Source organism: Dermacentor albipictus, chromosome 1, assembly GCF_038994185.2.
Source record: "Dermacentor albipictus isolate Rhodes 1998 colony chromosome 1, USDA_Dalb.pri_finalv2, whole genome shotgun sequence".
Lineage (NCBI taxonomy): Eukaryota > Metazoa > Arthropoda > Arachnida > Ixodida > Ixodidae > Dermacentor > Dermacentor albipictus.
The window spans coordinates 350,958,771-350,969,701 of NC_091821.1; the positions used below are offsets into that span (position 1 = coordinate 350,958,771).

The 10,931-nt window shown below is 46.9% G+C and overlaps 1 protein-coding gene across 1 annotated transcript; it reads left to right on the top strand.

The window, feature by feature from the left end:
* The first annotated feature begins 6,870 nt into the window (after window positions 1–6,870).
* On the top strand, window positions 6,871–7,965 carry fd102C (forkhead domain 102C). Its single transcript, XM_065441687.2, has one exon. The coding sequence runs from the start codon at window positions 6,871–6,873 to the stop codon at window positions 7,963–7,965; it is 1,095 nt and encodes a 364-aa protein (XP_065297759.2).
* Window positions 7,966–10,931: the final 2,966 nt, after the last annotated feature.

A 10,931-nucleotide genomic window follows, 5' to 3' on the forward strand; every position in this document is an offset into this window, starting at 1 on the left:
GTGAAACGTACTTGTGCGAGCGCGCGCGACATTCGTGCTTTCCGAGTTTAGTGTTCCGGTCGGCGGGAAACTCGACGACGGGTACAAAATAAAGCTATTCGTGTGTACTTTGACGCGTCGCAAAACGACATCTTCTGCTCTTGGGCGAAGGCTTTCAGCCTCGCTGTACCCCGCGGCGATAGTTGTGGACGTTACATTCTAAATTTTTTTTCCCCACTGAACAAGACGAAGCGCACAAAAAGAGTGGTGGCGGTAGCTTTTAGAGGAAGCGTGTGCGCGCACGCGCGCGTATGATTTGCTTTTTGCTGACGTGCCCGCTGTGAAACAGAACAGGCGGTCTGCGGGATAGCATCGCCTTATATGTGCTCCTTCCTGTGTGGCTTCACACTCGCTGAGTTCCTTGAGTGTTCGAGTGCTTTGGCCCGGTGGTTACGGCCTTATTCAGGGTATACCCGCTGCGGTAGCTAAGTGGGTATGACGTCGGGCTGCTAACCTCGAGGTCGCAGGTCCAATGCCGGTCACAGCGGCCATGTATCTAGATCTGCGTTAAATTCAGAAACGCTCGTGTACTTAGATTTAGGTGCGCATAAGATAACTTCTGCTGGTCAGAATTAATTCGGAGTCCACCACTACGGGCATGCCTCTGATGAGATGGCACGCAAGACCTCAGAACTGAATTCTTAAGTTTACCTTGATAATGCTCATCACGAGGTGGAGGGTTCGAAGTCTGGCTGCGACAGCCGCGGTTGAAATGGGAAAACCCGAGGGGAACGTAGCAGACAGGTTTGCACATTTTCATTTATATTCCTCCTACTTACCTACTTATCAGTGTCATCGCAGCACATCATATTACTTTCTTTTTCTGCTCATCAACCTCATCTTACTTTGTCGTCAACATAGCCACTTCCTCCTCTTGGTCGCGATCATCATTGACACCTTTTCTTGCTACCCATCAACAGCACGTTTAAGACCACTGCAGGACGAAGCCGTGCTCGATTGCGCGGTGCCCAGAGCTCATGCGTATGCTTGCTCTGCCGGCACCGTGACACCGTATTTCTCGCTAGTGTTTCGCTATGCTTGGGTTCAAAGCAGCCTTGATCAGAATGTGGAGCCTATATATCACTGTCTATTTAGCCGGCTGATTTCTGAGGGCAAGTCTTCTCAACCAGGCTCCTTACGTAAAATGTGCTGTTTTTCTCCCTTCTTAGCCCACTTCATCCCTGTGTAGGGTTAATCCGGCCAGTTCCTCACGGTTAAAGAGAAAGGCAAATCATTGAGCTTTAAAGAAAAAGAGACAGATAGTTCGAACCATGGTTGTCCTCCGGTGTGCTAAGGACACTAAAGACCAGAAAGATATATCGCAATCCTGTACTTCTTGGGAACAATTGACGCCGCACTCGGAAAGCTTTTCTTTTGTAAAGAAATTTTGTCATTGCCAGGTGACCTTCGCTAGCAATGGGTCTGACATCACGACTGGCTTCAACCTGTCGTTACGAATATTTCTGGAAAATATTTTTTCGCGTGTATACGTATTCATAAATCCCTTCGTACACCGTAGTTCGTGAGAAGGGGCACCGGCCAATTCTCATAGAGAACATAACGTTAATGAAGGCGGTCGTTAAGTGACAAAACGTTCACACGAAATAAAAAATAATTATTTAAGGGTTTGGCCCTCGGGTTCTCCTTCACAATACTTCCGGGACTGAATTCACAATGCTTTTCGTTCGTATAAGTGCCGTTTTCCATATATGCCAGCGGCCTTTGCTAACAATATGCCCGTTATCGCGACTGGCAATAACGGTCATATTGCTCTTACGAACTATTCTAGCGTAAGTTAAAAAAAAAATACAGGTCCTGTTACGTAAGCGCCATGTGCAGCCATTGTTGCGGCCAATCGCGTATGGCAACACTTTTTATTTAGGATAGTTGATGTCCGAACGCCGGCCAGTGAGGATACGCTCTTACGTAAGAGAAGTTGTACAGATGCGGGTCCTGGGGCTCGAATTCACAAGAAGCTCCCATACGAAAGAAATATTAGTGAGAGCACATTCCAGTTAACCTGATGCTGGAACTAATTACTAGCGAAGGCGGCCGGTTAGTGGCAAACAGCACTTACGAACGAAAAGCTTCGTAAATTTGTAAACTTCGCGAAACTTCGTAAACTTCGTAAAAGCTTCGTAAATTTTAATTGACAGCCTTTGCGGCTCAACACGACTGATTTCCTTGCTCGTGCATGAACGCTATATATATACACGGCGCGCCAAACTGCTTTTACAGATATTGCGTGACTCGTTAACGCGTGTACATAGCATCTTGTCCATGCTGTGTAATTGCATTCATGAGCATTAATTGTTCAATGACCAACTCATTGTCATGCGATTCTTGCCTAAATAAAAAGTCGCAGTTTCGCTCGAAAGGCGAAACATTGATTGCGATAGCAAATTATTAGAGCTATATACGAAATAAGGGTATGCATAGTTTTATCAGCTGCACGAACTGCTGTCAACATTCGCTTGCTAACTAAACTAACAAGCAAAATTTAGCAATATGGGCGATGAAATGCGCCTTAAAGATGCACTGTTGTTCCGCTTACCCTTTAACAAAAACACTCTTCCATGCATTGAATCACAAAAGTAATTATAAAACACCAACGTATTTCGTCCCACACTTTGGGAACTAGATCTCGAAACTGATGTCCTCCTGGAAATTCATTTCAAGCGAATGCGTCATGCACGCTCACCGGCTGCAATTCGTAAATTACAATATGTCTCACATAAGGAGTTTAATTCGAAGTAAATTAGGGAATTTATGTTAATTCCGTAAATGTGTGTTTCAATTTCTCGTGCTAGTAATGTCCACCACTTCGAATAATACAGCTCAAGGACAAGAACTATGCTATCTGCCATCGGCGTATCTTAGAAATTCCGCATAAATTAAAAATTATCACTCCGTATATCAACTTGCACAACTGAGTACGCACTGCAGCTGCCGCTGACTTGCCAAGTAGACAACTACTGGATATGTGCCCGAATAGAAAACTTGCCGCTGGCTGCTGTCGAAGGCTATACTTGGGTCGCTGGGTATGTGCTCATTCTTGGCCTATATATCCTTCAGAATGGATGTGCCACTGTGACATAAGGAACATGAAGCCTTAGATGTACTTTGTAGGCCTACACGAGATACTCAGAAGACGCGTTATCATTCTTACGGTAATTCACGCACTTTCCGGGGGCTACGCACCTATATCGGCACTATATATATAGATAGCGCAGCGTGTTTTAGAAAGAAGCGCGTTACTTCAAAAAATACGGGAAAGATAATTTTTGTTCCGAAGTGTAAACGATTGCAAAAGGAACCGAAGTTTTGCCAGAAGCTTTACTGGCTCGCGCAGTAAGAGCTGCTTTTGAAAGCATGCTGTCTGACAACTTGCCCCTGTTTTTCTTAAACGCTCCCTCCGATGCCGAAGAGACGCTCCAAAGATGCGCTCCATGGCGCGCGCGGCGACGTTGTGTAGTAGAAATAGTTCTTGAACCGCCGTGGTTGCTCAGTGGCTATGGTGTTGGGCTGCTGAGCACAAGGTCGCGGGGTCGAATCCCGGCCATGGCGGCCGCATTTCGATGGGGGCGAAATGCGAAAACACCCGTGTGCTTAGATTTAGGTGCACGTTAAAGAACCCCAGGTGGTCAAAATTTCCGGAGTCCTCCACTACGGCGTGCCTCATAATCAGAAAGTGGTTTTGGCACGTAAAACCCCATAATTTAATTTAAGAAACAGTTCATGAACCGCAGGGTTGTTTTATACAGCAGTGCCATCCTTGGATTTAGCCTGTAAACGCTGACAGCATAAAGAATGCAGCGCCCGTTTATTCTTCTATGCAGGCTGAGACTCTTTGAAGGATAAAAAGTCGCCGTGCTCAAATTTACAGCGCTGCTCTTTATGGAGCACAGGGAAGTGTGCGCTATTTTTGTTTGTCTTATGCACTGTTTCTTTTTTCAACCCTTTAGAAGTGGCGATTGTACAGTTGTGGCGATTGTGTAGTCGATGTTGCTGCCTTTTATAATTATGCCTGTTTCTTTCAATAAACTGGTAGTTGAGAGTAAGCGCTTGTGGGATCCTGTCAAATTCTTTATCCTCGTAATTTCGCGCTAGCTTCTTTTTGTCACGATATTAAACTTTGCAATATATAGCCAAACACGTAGACCCCGTATAGTAAGACTATACCAGCCAATGTGAAGTCGCACTACAGTGCAATAGTGGTGCGCAAGAAGCGTGACTGCATATATACAGCATTCACGTATACGTATTCCTGAACAGTCATCCATGGAAGCACTTAATGAAATGCCGCCTTGAAACTTACCTTCGTCTGCTGTGTCAGATTAGAATTTGACGTTCTTCCTGTCGATAAGATCTTTGGCCTTCGGAGCTTGCATTGACCTTGGACCCTCTTAGTGATTTCCACTCGTTCAAAAAAGTGCGTTCAATAAAGCCAAGGCCACACCAACGTTGCTTCATGGGCATTGGTGTCCATCGTTGGAGGTGACGACAGTTCAATGTCGCCGTTGTGTACAGACCGGACAACCTTTGCAACATATCCCCCATTCTTATTCTAAAGCGAGCCACACATGCATGCTGTAAGGCTGCTGCAAGAAATGCACGGTCTGTTTGTTTACTTTTGGCTTGTGAAGCTTGAGAGCCAGGCTTTCCTTATTTCTTATCTTTTTTTTTTAAATTCTGTATGCCTGTTGCCGCCCCGGACAGTTGTGACAATGAAGAAATGGGCGGGACCGGCCGTCTCCAAACTTTAGCCAATCTGCGCACGGACACGTACGTCCGCCGTGACGAGCTCTCTGCGCACCCATACCGCACCTGTCGGTGACGAATGGCGTTAAATACTGAGTGCAAGTTATTCGGAAAAGAATTTAAGTTGCAGCAAAAATACCGAGCTGTCAAATTATTTAAAAGATACCAAGCTATACTTTGGAAAGTATACTTAAGATACAGGATCTTGAGTTGAATATTTAACTTGTTACGTATATTCAAGCATGGTATTTAAATATCTGTCGTAGCTCTTTGTGTCCCAATACACCTCTTATATCAACACTCTTATGTATGTATGTATGTATGTATGTATGTATGTATGTATGTATGTATGTATGTATGTATGTATGTATGTATGTATGTATGTATGTATGTATGTATGTATGTATGTATGTATGTATGTATGTATGTATGTATGTATGTATGTATGTATGTATGTATGTATGTATGTATGTATGTATGTATGTATGTATGTATGTATGTATGTATGTATGTATGTATGTATGTATGTATGTATGTATGTATGTATGTATGTATATGTATGTATGTATATGTATGTAGGTAGGTATGTATGTATGTATGCGCGTGAACGCACACACATAAGTCAGCAGACACGCTTTATTTGATTAACTATATATAGTGCAAAAGCTTCCCGCAGAAGCAAGAGCAGAATTACGAGATTGACAGCTGCGAGAGCGATTGTCCAGCTTTCAGTGCGTCTATGAAATAGAAATGTACTTTCTTTTGAGCCTTATGATGAGCTATATAAAAGACGCCTGCGGTTTCTGTAATACGTTCTTCAATATTCTCATACGATGCGAATAGATGATCGTCCTCTGAGTGAATAGTAGAAAATCGTCCCATCGATCATCCGTTCAGGCACATTTGTGCTTTCTGAGAACGTCTGGCTTGTGCGAGCGCCTTGGACTCAGCACTTCTCTAAACCCCCTCTCTCTTCCCTTTCTCCCTTCCCCCAGCATATGGTCGCCAACCAGACTCTGGTTAACATCCTTGCCTGCCTTATATATATATCATAAGATGCACGAGAAAAAGCTTGTAATGTTACCCGTAAGCAAAGTTATCTTCTCAACCCGGAAGTCTAGCGCAAAAAAATACTCACAATAACAGTAATTATAATAGAAACGACATGTCGCAAGCAACGAAGGACACAGTTTGTGCCAACACTCCATTGGCTAGCTGGATGGTTCGAACGCAAAAAGAAGTAAACGCCGTAACGAGGACCTTATCGTGCTTCTAGAACCGTTTCAGCAGGCTTATTTTGTTGCCTGTCTCGTCGAATAAGAAAAAATAAGAAAAAGAAGCGTGTTCGTTGCCCTCGGTTTGAAACGTCATTTCGCCACTCCTTCAAGAACGTGTATTTTATAACAAAGCCGAAGCGCTATACAGACGGAGAGAGTCGCGTCTCGTCGTCTTGCAGCACGTATACGCCTGATCTTTCCCACTGAAAAGGGAGGGTCGTTTCGAATTAAACACAGGATCAGCCGGCGGGACATAATCAAAAAACTGCCCATTGCTTATTCATTACCGAAAAACTCGGGTGGCCGAGAGCAACCCATTCAAAGCGACCCCCTAAGCTCGCCTTTGTTGAACGCTCCCCTCCGTTAGCGAAGTGAATGCGAAAGTCGCCCTCCTCCTTCTCCGCCAGCGTCCCGCGCACGTCGGCCTCCCTCGCCTCATCAGCTCCCGAAGCGAACATAATGGGGGGGAAAGCAAAGTACGGTGACGGGAACCGGAGCGTCCGCGGGGCCCCGGGAGGGCGAACCCCAGCTGCGTGCGGGGCAGGGCGCCCTCCCATTGGCCGCCCGAGCCGGGACGGGCCGACCAACGGGAGTCTGCGCGCCGGCACCATCGATCGCCGAGAAGGCGTCGAGACCCCCCGGAACCAATCACGGCCTGTCATTCCGGTTTGGCTAAACGGGCAATCTTGGCGCGCGCGCCCGAAAATCGGACCGCCGCCAGGCCAAGAATAAGCGCGGCCGGTGAAGCTTACGCTCACGAAGCACGCGCGGCGCAGGACCCACAGACCGAACCATGTGCGCCAGTTCGGCCGACGCCTCCTCGTGCGCGCAGCTGACCGGCATGAGGGGACCAGCGGAGCCCGCTGCACCCGGCGGCGCGTTGCAAGTGTTCGGCTCGGCGGCCCATCCTCCGCCCTCGTTCGTCGAGTACCAGCGCCTGCAGCTGTTCGACTACAGCCAAGCCAGCCGGCTACGCATCATGCAGCCCGGCCTCCTGGGGGCCTACGCCGGCGCCTTCGGTCCGTACGCGCCTCCTCCCGGAGCCGAAAGCCTCTTCGGCTTCCCGCCTTTCTTTCGGTTCGACCCAAGGTCGCGGTTCGTCCAAGAGGAGCCCAAACCTCAGCACAGTTACATCGGGCTCATAGCGATGGCCATCCTCAGCTCGGCGGAGAAGAAGATGGTGCTGAGCGACATATACCAGTACATCCTGGACAACTACCCGTACTTCCGAAACCGGGGTCCCGGCTGGCGCAACTCGATCCGCCACAACCTGTCGCTCAACGACTGCTTCGTCAAGGCCGGCCGCAGCGCCAACGGCAAGGGCCACTACTGGGCCATCCACCCGGCCAACGTGGACGACTTCAAGAAGGGCGACTTCCGACGCCGCAAGGCTCAGCGCAAAGTGCGCAGGCACATGGGTCTCTCGGTGCCCGACGACGACGACAGCCCGACGCCCACGCCGCCCCCTCCTCAACCTCAGCCACCGCTAGAATTGCAGCATACGGCCGCCATCTGGGGCGAGGACGGCACCTCCGTGGGCCTGACGCACAAGCTGTCGGTGACCCTCAAGAGACGCCAGTTCGACGTCGAGAGTCTTCTGGCGCCGGACCCATTGCCGCTAGAGCGACGCTCGCAGCAGCAGCCGTCGCCGAAGCCGGGCAGTCCATGGCCCTTGCCGCCCGCTGGCTGTCCCCTGGAGTCCATGGGACTTCAGGGAACGTGGCCCGGCCAGCCGCAGTCTTTGTTAGCCATTCACCAGGAGCGCCTGTCACTCTTCAGAGCGCAGCACCAAGAACAAATGCTGCACCGCTGGTGTCCGCTTCAAGACCCACGCTCGTCGCCCTCCGTTTCGGACACCGAAGCGGACAAGCTGAGCGCTCCACCCTGATCGCCTCCCGGGTGACACGTCCGACTCAGAGTCGCTGTAAGCGAGCATTGCCATGGAAGCATGACCTCTGCTTCTCGAAGCCTGTAGTAGAGGTATGCATCTGAATGTAGTCCGAGAAATCGCTCCAATGTTCATCGCTCTCCTTTCTCTCGCATGTGCCATGGTGCGTTGATAGGGACACTGCTAGTCATCCGCCGAGAAAAGAGCTCCAGTGAGGAACATAAACGCTGCGTTTGTCCTTGGCTTTGAGGGAGAAAACGTCTGCTCGGCACCGAGTTGAAGGTGGTTGCCCCGGAGTTGGCTTCACGTCGTACATGTTACGAACACAAATGTGCTTTGAACTTGGAGACAATGTATAGAAACTCGAATGAAAAGCCACTCCGCAAAATCAAGCAATATGTAAGTGACTGTTTCAATAAAACGTTTTTTGTTAATATTTGTTAATGTGCAGTTGACAGTCTATGGAAGCCGCAAAGAGATTGTAATGAGAAAGAGAAAACGTGCATGTTTAGTACTTTCGAACAAGCAGTACACAATTTCTTTGAGAGTCTTGACAATAAAAATACAGAGCAAAGTAAGCAAGGTGAATAATCTCGGTAGGCTTTTTCGTCATATCTTGCTACACAGTTCATGTTATAATCTTTGACCAATCGACGTGTTGTTTGAATGCAAATCACCATAAAGGTTCGTTCGCACTTTTATGCGCAACTTCCTGGAAGGCAAGGGGCGTGTTAAACTTGAATGATGGCTATATATGCGTTATACATATTGCCACATTTTTTTTTATTTCACGCCCAGTTATATTTAGAAAAATCTCATTATAGTCCCCCACCACCTACACGCAAAAGTATGCACTCCTTTCCTTCCTCTATACTATTTAGCCTATTTATGTAATTGACTTGGCTGTTACATATGTACAGAGTGCGAATTATCTTTCGTCACAAATTCGCTGAATGTCTGAATTTTTTTAGCTCTCATTTCTGGTTTCAACAAGATCAGATAAACATAATGATTGGTAAGCAACACTTTGTAGAATGCATGACCAGGGATTTACAGTATACATTTATTTTATTCATAATAACGAAAAGGTAATTGGAAGAAGTTTTCCACTGCGTATACCGCCTCGCACACACACTGTATACGGTTCGTTGTTTTCTGTATCGTATGAATTGCTGATATGGAGGCGATCGATGCTGATTGTGCTATACCTGAAGGGAGGGGGGGGGCTTAGTGTGGCAGATCCCGGCAGGCGATTGCTTCACGTGATATTAGCAACGTTATGAGGCAGCGCCAAAGGCGTGGACAAAAAATAAGTAAATAACATAAAAAACAAAGAAATCACATAGGATAACATACACGTTTCTTTCTGCTTTACGGTTTCTTTGCACATGTAACGCCATTATGTATGGACAGTCTTCTGAGCTGCTTTACCGTTTCAACCAGCCCAGGCTTCTATACACGGTTCACCTGAGTGTCTCTTGCATTGTCAGTGAGGTGTCAAAGCTTATATACACCTGTATAGATTGTAGCCTCATTAAACAAATCTCAACTTGCTGGAGTAGCTCAGTGGCAATGGTGATCTGCTACTAAGCACGAGGTCGCCGGTTCGACACCCGGCATTTCGGCTCCCGGCATTTCGATACATAGCTGCAAATTAATGAGTCCCAGATGGGGAAAATTAATTCGGAACCTTTCGCAACGGCGTCCATTACAACTCACTGTGCCATTTTGGGACACTAAATCCCACTACTTAATTTCAAATAAATCACAACTTTTGTTCCCAGTGAAGCATTTTTTCTACGATACACAGCGATATGAAGACAAACAGAATCGGGTAGCGTGTCCTCGTGACGTCACGCGGGCGTCTTGACGTCATCTAAGGTTTTCGAAAGCGAGGGACGAATTCACAGCCATTATAATATGTCCTCGCAACTGTCGCATTTGATGCCTAATGTACAAACGGTGTCCGTCCCGGCGGTTCCGACATTGTAAATGAACGTGCGTGTCCATTTACATCGCATGGTTTCAGTCCTTGCGCCTCCAGTGCGGCAGTTGCCCGAATAATGGCACAACTGGATCTGTTCGAACATTATGTAAGCATGGTTTATAGTACATCCCTAAACAATAATCGTCATTTATCTTGCGTGATTTTAACGCTGCGCGCTAGGTATACTTCCAGATCACGGACAGGATCAGCGTTATCAATGTGGCATATATAACAATCTTGACAGGAAAGTATGCTGAGCACAGAGTTCTCAAGATAGGAAACGCAAGCAAGACAGATGACGATTCTTGTTTGGACACAAGATACGTCCAAAAAGGTGTAAACTTTTTTTTTATGGGAATTACGTAAAGTAACCATACCAGATGTAATGCCGAACGCACGCTGTAAGGTAGTGAAATATAGTTTATACATGTTTTTGCCATCAGTTTTCGACAAAAAAAAAGTTGATACTAATTTGATCTGTACGCCACTTTGTCGTTTCGGAAGGAAAAATGCACTCGTGAAGTGCGCTTGAATATACTGCGAGATGACATAATAATCCAGAATGCGGCGCAAGCATGCACAACCAACCACACGATGTTACATCCGCACCAATATAGGCGAAATTTATAGGCGAAGAAAAACGGTTTCAACTATCACAAAACCCAAGAGACGGTCGCTTTTAGCACGTGTAAGGGATAACATCTGACCTTGGTACTTAAACAAGAAATGTGATTTTCACATTGGTATAGCATATCCATAAAGAACGAAAACCGACCTGAAATGCGATTATGTCCCTGCGCTGTCTTCGGCTCTCAGGAGGAGCTGCTTCTTTGGAAAACGATGTTTCGGTATAGACCCGTGGACGTCAGAAATTTGCACTGAAGTCACCACTAAACCCTGTCAGATTACGCACGATAGTATGGAACTCTTTGAGAAAAGAAAGTGATTGCGCGCGAAGGATGCGACTTAATGAATCGAT

Excerpts from the sequence above, each read along its gene's own strand:
- fd102C (XM_065441687.2), top strand. The coding sequence starts at position 6,871 with ATGTGCGCCAGTTCGGCCGACGCCTCCTCGTGCGCGCAGCTGACCGGC.